This window comes from Danio aesculapii, chromosome 13 (assembly GCF_903798145.1).
Source record: "Danio aesculapii chromosome 13, fDanAes4.1, whole genome shotgun sequence".
Classification (NCBI taxonomy): Eukaryota; Metazoa; Chordata; class Actinopteri; order Cypriniformes; family Danionidae; genus Danio; species Danio aesculapii.
This window is the reverse complement of record NC_079447.1, coordinates 1,195,336-1,214,698: the sequence shown is the minus strand read 5'-3', so window position 1 is coordinate 1,214,698 and position 19,363 is coordinate 1,195,336. Positions and strand designations below refer to the sequence as shown.

Sequence of the window (19,363 nt, the reverse complement as noted above, 5' to 3'; positions counted from 1 at the left end):
TAGATTAACTCAACAACATGCCGAAATGTCAGAGATATCCTGTAAATCAAGTTCAAATAACATTACAGGAGACCGATGTGGAGATCAGCTTACATTAGTTTTGTCTTACTAATTATTATTTCAGATCTATAAAGAGAATTACTGCTGGATAACGATCCCTGTTTTCCCTGAACATGAGAACGTTCAGTGTGTATCAGCCAACAAAAGCCCACATTTAACCCAGAGTACATACAGGAATCAGAGAGTGAAACTCAATACCTTTTAAGACCTTTTTTAAGACCCTTTCCATCCATTTTAAGACCTCATCACCACTTTTCAACCGGAAACACTGGCGAGATTTTAACGTACGGTATATTTACTAAATATTAATGTAAATTAATCCAAAACTAAAACTTTATTCATGTACTGAATAAAAAGATATATTAGATCTAGCGAATTCAGCAGGTTGGCGCAGTAAACAAAGCAGCGTGATGTCAAATGTGGCAGGATATTATTGATTTCAGAAACTACACAGCATCCTGATATTTGCAGATTTAATTCAGGCAAACTTTAGCATACAACCAGACATTGCATAATTAAAAATCATATCAAATTTAATCACTTGCAAAATAGCATTTAAGACTTTTTAATGCTTTTTAAGGGCCTTAAATTTCTCTACATAGATTTATCCATTTTTCATACTTTTTAAGACGCCCTGTAACTGAATAAACAGTGATGCATCAGATCCTGCAGGTCAGAAAGTAAAGTTTACTGCTGAAGAACTCATTTTATCACAGTAAAATAACACAGAAATCGAATAATAACATTTCAATCTCCTCCTGAAGCTCCGCCGGTCAGATTAGAGAAGCTGTCAATCACAACTGTCAATCATGATGACACGCCCCTTTTAATAGCATTAAATTACTGGATAAAAACATTCTGGCTCCAGAAATGAAGATCTGCAACTATAAGGGTACTTAATTGACCACAACCATCTTTTGGGACATTTTATTTGCAAGTGTAATTAATTTTTATTATTTGTGCTCAAGTCTCAGTCATTAACATGGAGGAGGCGGAGTTTATGACTTGTTTATGAATGTCACTCAAAAGGAGGCGAGTGGCACACTTGCGTTGTCAAGTTAATAATTGCTAGAATTTTTTTTACACAACATTGGCTATAGGATGGTCAGGATAGTTGCTATGTGGTTGCTAAGGTAACAGTTGTTTTGATAGTACAATATTTTGGTTGTAGGGTGTTAGAGATAGTTGCTATGATGATGTTGCAGTGTGGTTGTGAATGTGCTCTCTGTTGTGTCTGTGTGTTTGCGAATGAAACTGTACCTATGCAGATGCGAGCGGGAACAGATGATTGGCTGATCCAGAAAGAGACCCAGGACAGAACCACCAGCAGGCTGGAGGGCACGTATGTTTCCAGGATGAAGTAGAGGATGCTGCGCTTCAGCTCGAAGTGAAAGATCAGCTTGGGATAATTTCCTGGCCAGAAAATCAGTGAAATAAACCATTAATGCTGCTTGTCCATCAATAAATCACAGGTTGAGAGGTTATTAGAGTGGTTTCTACATCACTACTTTAATATTATGATAAAGAAAGGAGAGGATTGATCAGATACTTTGACTAATGCCAAGTTCAGACTGCTGGATTTTCAAAGTAGTCGTGTCACGGATGTTTTCATACTGCATGACTATCTGGGCTAGCGTTCCGTCTGTGCTGTGTTTACACTGTAGGATGGATTGGCAACAGGGGGTTCGTCACTGCATGACTGTAAAATAGGAAGAATCGCCAAAAACTTTGTCCAAACTACATCTCACAACCAAACACACGCGAGAAGTGACATGGAAACAACACAAGGTCTCGCAGAATATATTTTGTTATTAACTACATAATAAGAAAGAAGCCTTCAGTGGGGTAGAAAATGGACTTATTTTGCACACCTGCTTTTGAAGGGAATTATCAATTTCTCCTCAGTATTTTTCTTTTGTGACCTGGTTGTGGCATTGCTGAGATGACACTTAGTACAGACAGGGGTGCTCCTGCCAAATTTACACCAGTTTTTCCTCCATTTCTTGGGTCCAAACAGAGTGAGAAGAATCCCTTAACTTCTCCCTCATCCTCCCGCTGGCCTGCAGATACCCACACTAGATACCATAACTAAAATTATGCAGTCTGAACTCGGCATTAGACACTTTAACCCAATTGGTGGTAGCCATTTCTGATGATAAAAGTTAGAGATAACCGATAATTAAGTCCTTCTCATGGCCAATTCAGATACAGCTACCAACAATAAACACGTTCATAATTCAATATTAAATCATTCACATAAACAGTAACCCAGAAGATTAAAACAAGTCTAAACTGATATTTTAGATGTGATTATTGGTGTAATAAAAATATCTACCCAAATCGTCCGCTAACTTGTGTGTCTGATATAAAGGTGCATCACTAATGGTGTTGTCACGATGCTGGAATTCGGTACCAATCAATATTGAAATTTTGAAAACATCCCATTTCCCGCTATCATTTGAGTGCTGTGATTAACTGTGAAGGTCATCAGTTCACCGAACTCACCACTGTTTACTGAGTGTAAACACAGATACAGGGACACTGGAGGGTTTTAAATCCAGTGATTCATCAGCGGATCGCTCGTAGACATGACTTTAGAATGCTCCAGTGTCCCTATCTGTGGTTACACTCAGTAAACAAAGATGAGTTCGGCTAACTGATGACCTTCACGGCCAATCACAGTCATTTCTGTTGAGCATGTGAACACAGTGGCCAATCAGCGCTGTTTAAGAACGAGCTGAACAGAGCTCATATGTTAGCGTTTTTAAAATTTCAGTTTGAATGATATCGAACTCCAGTAATACTTTTATTTATTTATAATATATATTTTTGTGCATATATATATATATATATTTTTTAAATTATTATTTTATTTTATTATTTTTTTTTTTTGAGGGGGGACGTGCCCCAGTAGAGCTTTATGTCTAACTACGGCCCTGGTTGTCGGTTTGCATTTTTGCCACCGACTCTCTACTAATCGAGTCACATCAAAATGTTACCTCTTTAACCCCTAGAGCTAAACTTTAAAGTTGTAACAAGCACATTAATGTGTGTGTGTGTGTGTGTGTGTGTGTGTGTGTGTGTGTGCGTACCTGTCTCATACACTGCTTCAGATGCAGATGTGTAATGATCCTCTACGGTGTACTGGGCGAGTCTCAGTGTGTCCAAACCGCTCACAGATTCATTCCCGCGTGCCCAGTAAAACATCACGTCATTGACATTATAACCCCCTGTCAACAAACAAACAGGACAGATATTTGCACAAACTAGATCACTGCAAATAAGTCAAATATGTCTAGTCATATTCATTAGAACTAGGTCAAAAAGGAGACATCCTTTCATCATAATTCAAAGGAGACCTATTATACTCCTTTTTACATGATGTAAAATCCGTCTCTGCTGTCTCTAGAGTGTGTGAGTTGGAGTTTGAGCTGAGAATAGCACACACAATATTTTTAACTCTCCAAATCGGACCCTTTTAGGCTTTGATCCTAATTGTGGTGTTTTGGTGACTGTCGCTTTAAATTCAAATGAGATTGTGCTTTTCAGAAGAGGGTGGAGCTACAGATGCCTGTGCATCAGTGACAGATGTAAAACAGCAGTGTGTGCATGTGTGCTTCAGTGTGAGTGTGTGCTTGATGCTTCTGTCAGTCTATGTCGCTCCTGTCGCTGTTCATCTAAAACTCCACATCTATAATCCTTTTAGTCTATGCTGACATTATCTTCAGCAGCTCAAACACTCTAATGGATAATGGACAGACGGCTGCTTCTCACTCAGGGCTGCTGTTTATGCTAATGAGATGGAGAGATGGGCACTAGTGGGCGGGGCTTTCCCCCTCTGATGACATCATAGAAAGGGAGAATGTCAATCAGAGTGCTTCTGCAGACTGTTTTCATGTTGACCATTAGAGGCTGGTTATATTCACACACTGCTGACACACAACTGTTTAAACCCCTTATAAAAGTCATTTTTGCATAATACCTCCCCTAAAATTCTTAGTTGAAAACTATTTAAGACATCAGCTAAAGTGCTCAGATGAAATGTTTTGTGAAGATGAGACCAGATCTTCATCCTCAGGTTATCATGAACTGAACTCAGAAACCCAGAGAAGAGAAAAGCAGAAGTTCATCATAATGAAATCCATTTAAAAAATTAAAAAAAAGAAAAGAAAAAACAAAACAAAATGAAATAATAATAATAATAATAATATTTAAGAATAATTATTATTTATTTAAGAATAATAATAAATAAAATAAAAAAAACTGAAAATAAGTTGGAAAGAAACAAACCCAAAACCAAAAAGACAACAAAAAAGCACACACAATCAAAATCCAACCACAAAACTAAATAAATTGGGTTAAAAATACTAATAATAATAATAAAAAAACAGGTTAGTAAGATTTATAACTGCAATTTTTGTGGTTGCATTTATTTGATAAAATACACAAAATATTATACAGTCAAAAATTAAACTACATGAATATATTGCTAATTGTAAATTGTCAGTGATTAATATTCAATGATAATTCAATGATTATACTATGATGATTTGATGATCAAGAACACTTTATTATTCCCAGTGTATATATATATTAGAGCTTATTTCTGTGGAAAAATAACATTATATTTTTGCATTTGTACAGATTTTTATTTTTTTTAAAGTGAATAAAAAATATTTAGATTAATCAATAATGCATTAAATTGATCAAACTTGTCAAGTAAAGACATTTAACAAAATTAATTACAAATATCAATGCAATCATCAGAATTATTCGATTAAAAGAGTGTAAAAACAGCATTTTTATTATTATTATTATTTAGAAATAGAAACATTAAAGAAGTATTTTCTGTATCTTCTGATCAATTTATAACATACTTGCTTAATCAAAGTATCTGCCCACGAAACATGGGGTAGTGAATTTGTTGAATTATAAATATATATACACAATCATATGTCAAATTATACATCAGGCCAATGCTATAATCAGTAAAATACTCAAATGTTGTTCAGACACATTACAGTTTCGGATAAAATTGTCATTGTCATAATTTAAGCAGGGTGTAATATCAGCACATGTCCTCATGGTGGCGTTGTGTTACAGTAAGTTTATTCCTTCATCAGATCGTGTGTGTCTGTGAGATCTGTTACACTGGATCCACGTAATTGTTATTAATGTGTGTTTCCATGTGTTCACTGAGACTCCCTGAGGAGACACACACACACACACACGCACGCACGCACGCACACACACACACACACACAATGTATATCTTCCACTCTTATGTTTTGTTTCCTGAAATAGAGTATAAGTCTGTAACAAAAAAGGCTTAAAAAATAACCAAAATTTGTTGATTGTTATTGTCTTTAAATGTATATTTTATTTATATAGCGCTTTATATAAATAAGCAAGTAAATAAAGTAAATAAGTAAATACCTTAAGCAATAATAAGTAAATACATTAAGCAATAAATAATAAATAAGTAATTAAACAAGGGAATAAAGTAAATCTAAATAAATGTTAATAAATTAGTAAATAATTAAATTAAAAAGGTTAATTAATAAATAAATAAACAAACACATAAGCAAAAAAATAAATAAGCAAAAAAAAGTAATAAGTAAATAAAGTAGATAAGTAATTAAATAAAATAAATGAGTAAATAAAGTAATAAATAAATAAGGAAATAAAGTAAATAATGTTAATAAAGAAGTAATTAAATTAAATAAATAAGTAAATTAGCAAGTAGATCAAGTAATACATAAATAAAATAAAATAATAAGTAAATAAGTAATTAAATAAGGAAATAAATTATGCTGATAATAAATTACTAATTAAATTACATAAGTTAAGTAAATAAATAAGTAAATACATACATGAATAAATAAAATAAAGCTTAAGTAAAATAATATACACATTTATACTTTAAGGCAAAATGATTAGCTCTCCTCTGCAAATTTTAGTCTTTGAAATATTTCCCAAGTAATGTTAAATAAAATATGAAAATCTTTATACAGTATTTCCTATAATATTGTTTCCACTGGAGAAACTGGAGACCCCTTTAAGCTGAATACTAGAGTATTGGCAAATATCTAGTTCAATATTATTCACTGTCATCATGGAAAAGAGAAAAGAAATGAGTTATTAGAAATGAGATATTAAAACTATTATGATTAATAATGTGTTGAACAAAACCCATGTTAAACAGCGCTTGGGAAACATTTTACTGCATTTAACTGCATATAATTACCCGTTAATTAAACCATGCAATAATGCTGCACTGTGAGAACATCATCAGTGTGTGTGTGTGTGTGTGTGTGTGTGTGTGTGTGTGTGTGTGTGAGAGAGAGAAAGAGCCGTACTGCATGATAAGAAACACACACTTGAATATCATCTAGCATATGAAGCACTATTAAAAACCTCCATTTGAAACAAAGCCTCTTTGAACATCTCAATCCAACACGGCTCCAATCTGGCACAAAGACAGCGAGACTTTCATCATCTCCCTGCTTCAATGCATCTGAGCATTGATATCAGGTCCAATACTGTACATTTCCAGAAATAAAACTCCCTGGAGGACGAGAGATTGCGTAAGAATGGCTGCATCATCATCATCATCATCATGCATGCTCGCTTCACATGATCTGATGCTCAAAATTAATCTATTTGCCATCTTTAAACGTGACGAATAAACAACCTCTGGAAGAATATTCAATTCAAGTTTATATGCTGGTTTACAAAGGGTGCACACTACTGCATTCAAGTTACAACCAAATATAAACTCAGCGGCCACTTTATTAGGTACACCTGTCTAACTGCTCGTTAACACAAATGTCTAATCAGCCAATCACATGACAGCAGCTCAATGCATTTAGGCATGTAGACATGGTCAAGACGATCTGCTGCAGTTGAAAGCGAGCATCAGAATGGGGAAGAAAGGGGATTTAAGGGACTTTGAACGTGGCATGGTTGTTGGTGCCAGATGGGCTGCTCTGAGTATTTCAGAAACTGCTGATCTACTGGGATTTTCACATACAACCATCTCTAGGGTTTACAGAGAATGGTCCGACAAAGAGGAAATATCCAGTGAGCGGCAGTTCTGTGGGCGCAAATGCCTTGTTGATGCCAGAGGTCAGAGGAGAATGGCCAGACTGGTTCCAGCTGATAGAAAGGCAACAGTAACTCAAATAAGCACTCGTTACAACCGAGGTCTGCAGAAGAGCATCTGTGAACACACAACACGTCCAACCTTGAGGCGGATGGGCTACAGCAGCAGAAGAGCACACCGGGTGCCGCTCCTGTCAGCTAAGAACAGGAAACTGAGGCTACAATTCACACAGGCTCACCAAAACTGGACAATAGAAGATTGGAGAAACGTTGCCTGGTCTGATGAGTCTCCATTTCTGCTGCCACATTCGGATGCTCGGCTCACAATTTGACATCAACAACATGAAAGCATGGATCCATCCTGCCTTGTATCAGTGGTTCAGGCAGGTGGTGGTGGTGTAATGGTGTGGGGGAGATTTTCTTGGCACACTTTGAGCTCATTAGTACCAACTGAGCATTGATTAAGTTGAGCATGGTTAACGTCTACCACTGCCTTTTGGGTGCTACAGCAGGTCCATTTGACAGTGCAGAACGTGTCGTTGACATTGTTAGGAGAAAACTTGCAAACATACAGTCCAGCACTTCAGAGTCACACTGCTAGTGATTGAAGATTTAAGTCAATTTGGCAAGCTGAACGCATTCTGTACTGTACAGGAGAAACAGCACGGAGGAGATTGATTGACAGACGTCTACAGCCAATCAGGACGCAGAACACTATGCACTAATTAGGACCAAGAGGCAACCTCCCGCTCTCTCTCGTGAAGCAAATACGGAAGTAACTAAAATAGAGCAGATTTCTACTGAGCCCAATGTTTAAACGGCAGACTTTACAGCAGACAAAAAGGTGTTTACAGACTGGTACAAAGAACCATTTTGGTTCATATAGCTAATATTACTCTTCATGACAACTGTGAAGGGGGGAATTCTTTATAACTCATCTGTAAGACCAGACAGAACCTGCAGACATTTTTCGCTATTTCTGCAGAGAATTTTGTAAAAGAAAACTGCGGATTTATTTTGTAAGTACCATAACCAGAAATTGAATATATGAAATAAAAAATAATAGCTTTTTTTATTTTTATTGAATGTTTACAATGCAAATCTATCTGGATCCGCTTATTTGGGAAACAAAACAAGTCTATCATAGTATATCTACTAAAAGACTACTGTATGGTAAATAAATCAAATGAACATTTTCATATTAGTCAATATTATCAGTGAATTAATTTAAAAACTGAATAAATATAAATGTACACACATTTACACAACTAAACTAATAGACTCAATTATGGGACAAAAAAATCTGTGGAAATCTGCATATTTCTGCGAGCGCAGATTCCATGTGAGCCTACTCATCTGTTTTGTTTATATTAAGTTATATTAAATCTGCATAATTAAGGGTGTGGCCACTTGAGTGACAGGTAGGTCTCGCTGGTCGCCGTCACTTCACCTCAGCTGATTCCGGCTGATTAGCTGCTGAACTCGGCATATACATCATGTTTTTTTTTATGTGGCTTTACACAGTCCATTGCCTTTTGGACTTATTTCTTACAATCATCATGTTGTGTGCACTTATTGTGCTCACAAATCATTCACATGGCCTCCATTTCCCAGGTGAGTGAAATTATATACTTATACACCATCTCTATCAATGTATTTGTATTATTTAAGATCATTTATCATTTATAATGTTCTTTAGACCCATAAAGCACTCCAGAATATGACAGATTGATTAGCTGTAGGCTCTAGATCAGTCATCTGAAGCGTTATCATACAGTGTTATGCCTGGATCTCATCAATAGTCTTGCATTTACTAACACACACTATATCTGAAGTGTTTTGAAGCAATTCAGGTTTTCCTCCTGTAGAAAAACGTCATAAGAACAATGTTTAGTGGCTCAATATGTTACAGCAGTGTTTTTAAAAGTCTAAACACTTTATTGATATAGTACACAACCAATCACATGTGGTCAGAACATAAACGAGTCGCAGGTAATAAAGGATTCAGCGTTTCTCCCATAGGAAAGCCCGTCTAAGCAAAATGCTAGCAGGCGTCTGTAGCTCCGCTCACACTCCGCCTCTTTGCCCTTGTTTGGTATCCCCAGCACGAGGCGATGACATGCAGACAAAATGGCGGTGGTTGGCCACGCCTACTTGTAGCTTCTTTTGCATTCTTCAAAAACCTATGGGTGACGTCACGGATATTACCAGGACGCAGAACACAATACGCTGTAGACAAAAGCATGTCAAATTGCAAAGAATAAAAAATAAATAATCAGCATAACTGCAAGACCGTAAAATATAGACTGTAAACAAAGTCAAAAAATCTTTTTACAATTAACAAAAAACAGAAACTAGGTCTGTGCATACAAAATGCATAAAAAATATATCTTATTAGATTTTTGGAGTGTGAAATGACCCAGACAGCTCCTGAAATTCAGTCATGAGCGGCCCGAGAGCTACGTTTACGGTTTCATTAGAGAAAAACTCTAGATTGTGAGACAGACTTCAGATCTTCCTCCTACTCTTTACAGCTCTTATATAAGCTCGAGCAGTAGACCTGGAAGATCCACATCCAAAACTCACAGGCAGCAGAAGAAGAAGGAGCAGATCAGAAAACAGCAGACAGGCCACAGATCAAGAGGAACCGCAAATCAGCAAGAACTAAAGCAGCTTTATATGGGCCCGATCGACAGCCAATCAGCTCTGACCCAAATCTAGCAGCTGTCACACGTGATTTAGGGCTGCACAGTATAACGCTAAATTCTCCTCATCGTGATATTAGTGTGTGCCTTATATGCATCACTGATGTGTGATACATTACATTTATTTGATGCATTGAATGTTTACCTGCACTTGACCAATCAGATGGGGTCGTACTATCTTTAGCCCAACCTCCCCAGCAGCTGCTGTTCCGCTATTGGCTAGAGCAGCGCAAAGTTAAACCCAGCGCTGAACAACCAGCTTGACATTACTAATGTAGTTTATATACAAATCTGAATACACATGAGGAAAACCTAATAAATGAGACAATTTTCATCAAATATTAGCAAAATGATCATATCACCAGCAGTATAGTGTAACAATATACAGGCGGTATAAAACTGATAATAATCAAATGACCCTTGAATATTTACAAAAATAGAGCACCATAACTAATTAGGTTATCTTGATAAAAAGATGCACTAGAATAAGTTAACTCAAATGAATTAATAAACAGTTAACTAATTAGGTTATTAATGTAAAAAGATGCACTAGAATAAGTTAACATTAATAGATTAATTAATAAACAGTTAACTAATTAGGTTATTAATGTAAAAAGATGCACTAGAATAAGTTAACATTAATAGATTAATTAATAAACCGTTAACTAATTAGGTTATTAATGTAAAAAGATGCACTAGAATAAGTTAACATTAATAGATTAATTAATAAACCGTTAACTAATTAGGTTATTGATGTAAAAAGATGCACTAGAATAAGTTAACATTAACAGATTAATTAATTAACAGTTAACTAACTGGGTTATTAATGTAAAAAGATGCACTAGAATAAGTTAACATTAATAGATTAACTAATAAACAGTTAACTAATTAGGTTATTGATGTAAAAAGATGCACTAGAATAAGTTAACATTAACAGATTAATTAATTAACAGTTAACTAACTGGGTTATTAATGTAAAAAGATGCACTAGAATAAGTTAACATTAATAGATTAACTAATAAACAGTTAACTAATTAGGTTATTAATGTAAAAAGATGCACTAGAATAAGTTAACATTAATAGATTAATTAATAAACAGTTAACTAATTAGGTTATTAATGTAAAAAGATGCACTAGAATAAGTTAACATTAATAGATTAATTAATAAACCGTTAACTAATTAGGTTATTGATGTAAAAAGATGCACTAGAATAAGTTAACATTAACAGATTAATTAATTAACAGTTAACTAACTGGGTTATTAATGTAAAAAGATGCACTAGAATAAGTTAACATTAATAGATTAACTAATAAACAGTTAACTAATTAGGTTATTGATGTAAAAAGATGCACACATTAACAGATTAATTAATAAACAGTTAACTAATTAGGTTATTGATGTAAAAAGATGCACTAGAATAAGTTAACATTAACAGATTAATTAATAAACAGTAACTAATTAGGTTATTGATGTAAGGAAATGAATTAAAATACAAATTAACATTAACACAGACTAATTAGTAAACATTTAACTAATTAAATTAATGTAAAAAGATGGATTTGAATAAGTTAACCTTCACAGATTAATTAATAAACAGTTAACTAATAATAATTAATAATTTTTTTAAACATTTTATTAATTAGGTTACTAATGTAAAGAAAAGATTAATTAGTAGTTTACCTAGCTAAAAGTCTTAGTTAATTGTTGTTAATAGTGTGAACTGTACATTAAAATAAAGTGTGACTGAAATGTGCGCTGCACCGAAAGCATAGAGGCATAATTTGGTGTGTGTGTGTGTGTGTGTGTGTGTGTGTGTGTGTGTGTGTGTGTGTGTGTGTGTGTGTGTGTGTGTGTGTGTGTGTGTGTGTAACCGCAGCATGTTCTTATAAAATATGAAATGCTTTGAATATGAGACACTGTGCAGTTCTAGTACAGATGTCACAAACAAGGGCTCCAAATACGTCAGGCTGTTGCCAGAGCAACACTTGAGGGAGGGAAAAGATGGAAATGTATGAAATGTTTTCTTCTTACAGCTCTCCAGTTGTAAAGTGCAGGTCTGTTTGTCCATGGGATATTTGGTCAGATCCATGTTACAGGCCACAGTGGTGGTGATCCTGCAGAGAACATAAACACCTCTTAGATTGGGCTTCATGAACATTATCGTATGGTTGCTGATATTTAAGTGGGAAACAGCACATGACGGGATTAATAACTTTAGAATTAACGCAGCATATAATATTTTAAGACTTATGCTAACCAATACGTTGTCACTGCACTTTCTTAATTCAGAAAATACCAAATGTACATATGTTTTATGTACAGTGCATGCGGAAAGCATTAATAACGCTACACTTTTCCACGTTTTTATGTTCCAGGTTTATTCTAAAATGGATTAACTTCATTTATTTCCTCAACATTCTACACACAATCCCCCATAATGACAATGTGAAAAAAGACCTGAAAAATAAAAGATCAGAGAAATCACATGTATATCAGTATTCACAGCCTTTGCTCAATACTCTGTTGATGCACCTTTGACAGTGATTACAGCCTCAAGTCTTTCTGAATATGATGCCACAAGCTTGGCTCACCTGTCTTTAGGAATTTTGGCCCATTCCTCTTTGCAGTACCTCTTGAGCTCTATCAGGTTGGATTCAGGATTCTCTGTTAGGTTTGTATTCAGTGAGCATATCTGTAATGTATTGAGGTCCTAGGCCATTTAGTGATTTATAGAGCAGTAATAATACTTTAAAATCTATTCTGAATGTAACTGGGAGCCAGTGTAAAGACCTGAGGACAGGTGTGATGTGCTCTGATTTCCTGGTTCTGGTCAGAATCCTGGCCGCAGCGTTCTGGAAGAGCTGCCACTGTCTGACTGTCTTTTTTAGGAGGCCAGTGAGGAGGCCGTGACAGTAATCCACCCTGCTGCTGATAAAAGCATGAACTAGTTTCTCCAAGTCCTCACTGGAAGCAAAGCATCTAAAGCCTAGTTCACACTACATGATTTTAAGCCCGATTTGAGCCCGATTTGGAAGTTAATAGGCTGTAAACTACTGAACAACGCATCAAAGAGGTTTGCTGAAGCTTTACCGACACCTTGCAGACAACAGCATGAGCTGAATGGCCGTGTGCTCAGGAACCTTACAGAAACATCTGTGATTGACCAGAACGGAAATCGATGCACTCGCTTCATTCTGCGTTAACACGGACATGAGAGTAGGCTATATTAACAGGGGAACTAGCATTCTGTAACTATTAGAATCACCATACTGCTCATTCTGAGCGTTCTCATATAAAGCGTCATGTTGTCACGTCATATTTACATATTTACAAGCTTCTATTGAGAAAATTAAGCTCTGAATGTCTGTCATCATATCTGAAGACACCATTACCCTGAAAATATGATCTATTTTGGTAATACAGCCTATAAATATGTAGTTAAGATACTAGAAGACACAAAGGTCTGGTCCTCGCTTTCATTTTCACTTTCAAACAGGAGCTATTTCCCTGCACAGGATATGCTGTTTAGAAAGATATATCTGAAGTAAATGTATGTTTTTGCTATCAGGAAGTTGTGTTTATGTTAGCAGGAAGTTGCTGGGCAAAAAAATGCACACATATTTAAAGTCACAGCGAAAAGTAGCAGACAAGCATGCAGTCATGTTGACCAATATAGTAATTAAAGGTAGAAATACTCAGCTCTTTACTGTTCTTTAATTTAAAAATAACAATGTTAGAAAGAAACACACAGATATTCAGGAAACGTCAGGGTGTTACAGATATGTTAGTTTTATTTTAAAGAGTTATTAAATTACAAAAATTCAAAACTCTCTTGTGTATCTCTCCACTCGAGCCTTGCAGATGAGCGATTGATCCGCTGATGCATCAGCTGATTGACCATGTTTTTAAATGCTCCCTTGAAAGCTTGAAACTCTGTCACTGATGTCATCAGCACAAAAGCAGCCAATAGTGTTCAGCTTTTTCTGAAGACTCCTCCCTCAATTTCACTGGCTGTGGTTTGGTAGCTGGACTGAGCTGTTGGGGAACGAGTTGTTGTCAGATCTTGTAGTGTGTCACCCCCCTCTTGTGGATCATTTACATAGTATCATGTAATATGAACACCACAGCGATTAAGACACAAAATCAAGTCATGTATTGTGAACAGCACAGAGATCTGCCGATGTTTAAAGTCATGTAGTGTGAACTAGGTTTAATTCCTGCAGTGTTTTTGAGATAATAGTATGCTGATTTACTGACTGCTTTGACATGACTATTGAAACTCAGATCTGACTCCAGAGTCACACCAAGATTCTTGACCTTATTTTCTGTTGTTTGACCCCTAGTGCCAAGGTACGCATTCACCTTGAGAAGCTCATCTCTAGTGCCAAGATACGCATTCACCTTGAGAAGCTCTTCTCTGTTCCCAAACACAATGACTTCAGTTTTCTCTTTGTTTAACTAAGGAAAGTTTTGGCACATCCAATTGTTCATTTCATCAATGCACTGGCAGAGGGTGTCAATGGGGCTGTAGTCATTAGGCAGTAAGGCTAATGACTTTAACTATTAACTAACAGCTTTTAACCCTTAAAGCTGTTATATATAAGCATAGTTATTTGTTAAAAAATACAATTAAAATGTAAAATAAATACAAAAAAAAGTGACTAAAAATGTCCCACCTGAGGTTGGGATAACAAAATAGATAAATAAAAAATAAAAAATAAAAAATAAATAAAAAAACGAATAAAATAATTATTAAAAATACATGAATAACTAAATAAATAACATTAAAATAGAGGCGGAGTCTCACCGGAGCGCGTACAGGACCGTCCCATTGGGAAAGATGCGGATCAGCCGGTTCTCCACTGTGATGTCGTGCAGGAAGGACTTCTTGGAGTCCACAATGAAGGTGTCGGGGACCCACAGCAGCTCCACCAGCCGGCCGTCCAGACTCAGACTCTTATTGCCCTCAAACAGCAGCCGCTCATCAGTCCAGCGCTGACGCAGGAATATAGTGGCTGTGTAATCCTGCAGAAACAGATGGAGGACACAGCAGATCACAATGCTAACTAAACTTTAAGCATTATCAGGAAAAAATAAATAAATAAATAATAATAAATAAATAAATAATAATAATAATAATATTAATAATAATAATTCTGAAATATTTAAAATATTAATTTTTATTGGTTTTTCAAAGACTAAATATTTTAGTATTAGTGAACAACAATTATTATTAATATATGTGTGTTCTAATTATTAATATAATAATAATAATAAAATACAATATTTAAAAATATTAATACTACTACTACTAATAATTATTATTATTATAAACGTAATATTAATATTACAACACCAACGAGAAGAATATTTATTATTATCATTATTATTATTATTACAGTTTTATTTTGAAGTATTACTATTAACCACATTAAATATCTACATTTTTATAATTTAAAAATCAGACTACTACGATTACTAACAGTAATAGTAATGACGACAACAACAAAAAATAATATTACAATTATTAATGAATATTTTTATTAACTTGTCACTTTATATTTTATCTGTATTATTAGCAGTAACAGCCTGAAAATATAAACTTATAATAATAACAAAAATAATAATAATAATAAAAATAATAATAATTCATTCATTCATTTTCTTTTCGGCTTAGTCCCTTTATTAATCTGGGGTCGCCACAGCAGAATGAACCACCAACTCATCAAGCACATGTTTTACGCAGTGGATGCCCTTCCAGCTGCAACCCATCACTGGGAAGCACCAATACACTCTGATTCACACACATACACTAGGGACAATTTTAGCTTCCCCAATTCACATTAACCACATGTGTTTGGACTGTGGGGGAAACCGGAACACCCGGAGGAAACGCACACAAACACAGGGAGAACATGCAAACACCACACAGAAACACCAACTGACCTAGCCGAGGCTCAAACCAGCGACCTTCTTGCTGTGAGGCGACAGCACTACCTACTGCATCACGGCGTCGCCCAATAATAATAATATACATTACTAAATATAAAAATACATTTGTCATCCAAAGAATTACAGGTTAATAAATACGATAAATTAATTTTATTTTACAAGTATTTAAAATAATAATAATAATAACAACAACATGCATTTATATTATTATAACACTATTACTACTACTACACTAACAACAATATTATTATTGATAAATATTTGTCATAATTTTGTTATATCTGTGTTATTATTAGCAGTAGTCGTAGTGGCAGTATATTAAACTAATAATATTAATATTATTATTATATTAGCAGTGCATTATTACTAGTATTAATGACTATAAAAGACATAAAAGATAATGAAGTACCAAAGGTCAAGAAGACAACTTGAGGATAAGAATTTGATCCAAGCACAAGTAAGAACAATAACAAACTTAATAACACTCACCGAAACACACTGTTCAAGTTATCATTCACATAAATATAACCAGAAAATACTTTCATTTCATTTCACAGATACAGTGTGTGTGTTTTTCTCACCATGTTGATCTCAGAAATGGTGTCAATACTGGCGATGTCTAAACTCATGCCCACTGTAACCGGACCATCTGAAGGACAGAGAGAGAGAGAGAGAGAGAGAGAGACACACACACCAACATAAAGCACATTTCAGCAACACATAATTATTCTGAGAATTGCTGGTAAAGATGGAAACCCTGCGAGCGAATCTCTGCGCTGCTCATTATGTGGGAAACATATGTTTTATTTCTTCTATCCTCCAGTGAGCGTGAAGATGATCGGGGTGAACATGCGGTGAACAACACACACACACATCAGTAACACTTCAAAATAATGCTCCATTAGTTAATGTGTTCACTAACACGAACAAACCATTAGTAATACATGTATTGGGGTATTTCTTCATCTTCGTTAATGATAGTTAATATTATTTGAGTTAAATAATGTTAATTCATGTTCACTTATTGTGCATTAACTAATGTTGACAAGCACAACTTTGGATTTTAATAGTGCATTAGTTAATGTTGAACTAATAAATGCTTTATAAGACTACTGATACTTCATTCATTCATTTTTTTTCGGCTTAGTCCCTTCATTAATCTGGGGTCGCCACAGTGGAATGAACCACCAACTTATCTAGCACTTGTTTTATGCAGCGGATGTCCTTCCAGCTGCAACCCATCACCAAGAACACCCATACCCTCTCATTCACACTCATACACTACGGACAATTCAGCCTACCCAATTCCCCTGTACCGCATGTGTTTGGACTGTGGGGAAACCGGAGCACCCGGAGGAAACCCACGCGAATGCAGGGAGAACATGCAAACTCCACACAGAAACCCCAACTGACCCAGCCGAGGCTCGAACCAGCGACCTTCTTGCGACCTTCTTGCTGTGAGGCAACAGCACTACCTACTCCGCCACTGCATCGCCACAACTGATACTTAATGTTAATAAATATATTAAGCACAACATTTGCTAAAATTTTTAGTTTGTCTTATTAATTAATAATTTTATTTATTAAACTTTTTTTAGTCTTGTGGATTGGGTTCAGCATGAAATGAAGGACTCCTTATGTTATATTAAAGCTAACACTACTTTAAAATATTAAAGAAGAAAAAAATTAAAAACAAATGATTATAACTGAAAATGTAAACTCTAATTATGATTGAATTTTGTTATTAAGATTTATTTAAAAAATAATAATTAGAGGTTAACTTGAATATTGAATTTGATTTTCCAATTATTTATACATTTCTAAATTATTACTACTAATGGTAAAAACTAAAATTAAAATAAAATAAAAATCTTACCAGTGAAAACAAATGGTCTAATAAAGTTCTGCAAGCATACGTGTCAAACATAATAATTCAACTTTTATTATGAATTGTTGTATTGTGATGTTATCACTTTACTGTGCAATAACAACCAGGACAAATTTAAAGTCTATTCAAGTCCATCAATCCAAGTCTATCCAAAATGTAACATTTTAACAGTAGACCTACACATACAGAGAGGACATAAGTATTGAACACGTCAGCATTTTTATCAATACACATCTTTCTAAAGGTGCTGCTGACTTGAAATCTTTCCCGGATGTTGATAACAACCAGATAAATCCACATATGCAAAGAAAACAAACTAATTAGTTTACAAATGAAGTCATGCGTAATCAAATAAAACGACGCAAAGAAACACTGTTGAACACATGAAGGGAAGTGTATTTGTGGCAGTGAAAGCCCAGACAGCAGCTGAAATCTCTCAGTAGTTCTTCAGTAAATGAATATCAGCTGCTTCAGTCCAACATCTACATTTGCAGGAGGATGAAGATGAACCCAGGGGGTACAGTTCAGCAAGACAATGATCTAAAACACAGCAGAGGAGACTCTCAGATGCTTTCAGAGAAAGAAATCAAGCTGTAGAATGGCCCGACCAATCACCTGACTTCAATCCGATAGAGAATACAGAATAAAACTCAGATTTGATAGACTTCAACAGAGTGTCCAAATCTTGATGCTTCTGTGGGTCTCGTCTGAGAAACTCCCACCTGAGCAATGCATGAGGCTTCATTCTCCATATGAGAGGCGTCTTTAATCTGCAGCACCGAACAAGACTTTATATAAAGTATTAAACACACTTCAGTAGTTCAGCTCTTTCTCCTTCTGTCATTACACTGTTACACACAGCTCATCTTTCAGACTTTATTGTTTTGTTTTATTTATGTTTGTATTGTTTGGGTTTTTACCAAAATCTGCTTTAATTCCATTTCAACAGCTCCTCTAGATTCCCAGAAAAACAATGACAATGTGTTCAATACTTATTTCCCCCGCTGTAGGCCTAATATTATTATCTTTTTTACCACACCTTTGAGAAATAACAATAATAATAGCCTAATCTTATTAACTTTTATTTTACATCTACAGAATCGTGAGAAAATTAAGATCTTTATTCAGTGCAAAACAAAAAAGAAAGAAAAAGATTGATTCTCATTTTATTCGATATCTTGCATCCCTCCTCTCGGTTTGATGTTTGCAGCAGATTTTAATGTGTTGTCTATTGTACTTTGATATGTGTGCATCACGGCACAGCTGTTTACCACTGAAACTGCCATATCAACCAATAGTGTTCACTGTTATAGGAGTATTTGTCTCTTTGGATTCTCCAGGAAAACTTCAAACACACACAGACACACACATACACTTGTCGGTCTCAAATGCACTGCAAGAGATGTGAGTGGAAAGGCAATTTATTGTGAACAAGCAGCTGTGAGAAACACATTACACTACGAGAGTGACGGAGAGCAAGAAAAGATGCAAATGATCCTTCATCAGAGCTGCACTGCCTTTATACCAACTGCAAATGCTATTAATAAGACATTTTGTCTCATTAAAGCAGATTAAAAGCAGTCAGATGCTTTTATTTCAAGAAAATTGCAATGCAGATTTTGACTTTTAGTTCATGCATTCTCTAGGAATCAA

At 35.1% G+C, this 19,363-nt stretch overlaps 1 protein-coding gene across 1 annotated transcript in view; it reads right to left on the bottom strand.

The window, feature by feature from the left end:
• The window catches only part of LOC130239655 (gamma-aminobutyric acid receptor subunit pi), a 111,988-nt gene that overhangs the window by 8,475 nt on the left and 84,150 nt on the right, over positions 1–19,363 (bottom strand). Inside the window, exons 4-8 of the mRNA XM_056470941.1 lie at positions 16,404–16,471; positions 14,678–14,895; positions 11,902–11,984; positions 3,153–3,290; positions 1,321–1,473 (exon numbers count right to left, since the gene is read on the bottom strand). Of these exons, the coding sequence (XP_056326916.1) occupies positions 1,321–1,473; positions 3,153–3,290; positions 11,902–11,984; positions 14,678–14,895; positions 16,404–16,471 (660 nt within the window). The remainder of the gene's footprint in view (positions 1–1,320; positions 1,474–3,152; positions 3,291–11,901; positions 11,985–14,677; positions 14,896–16,403; positions 16,472–19,363) is intronic.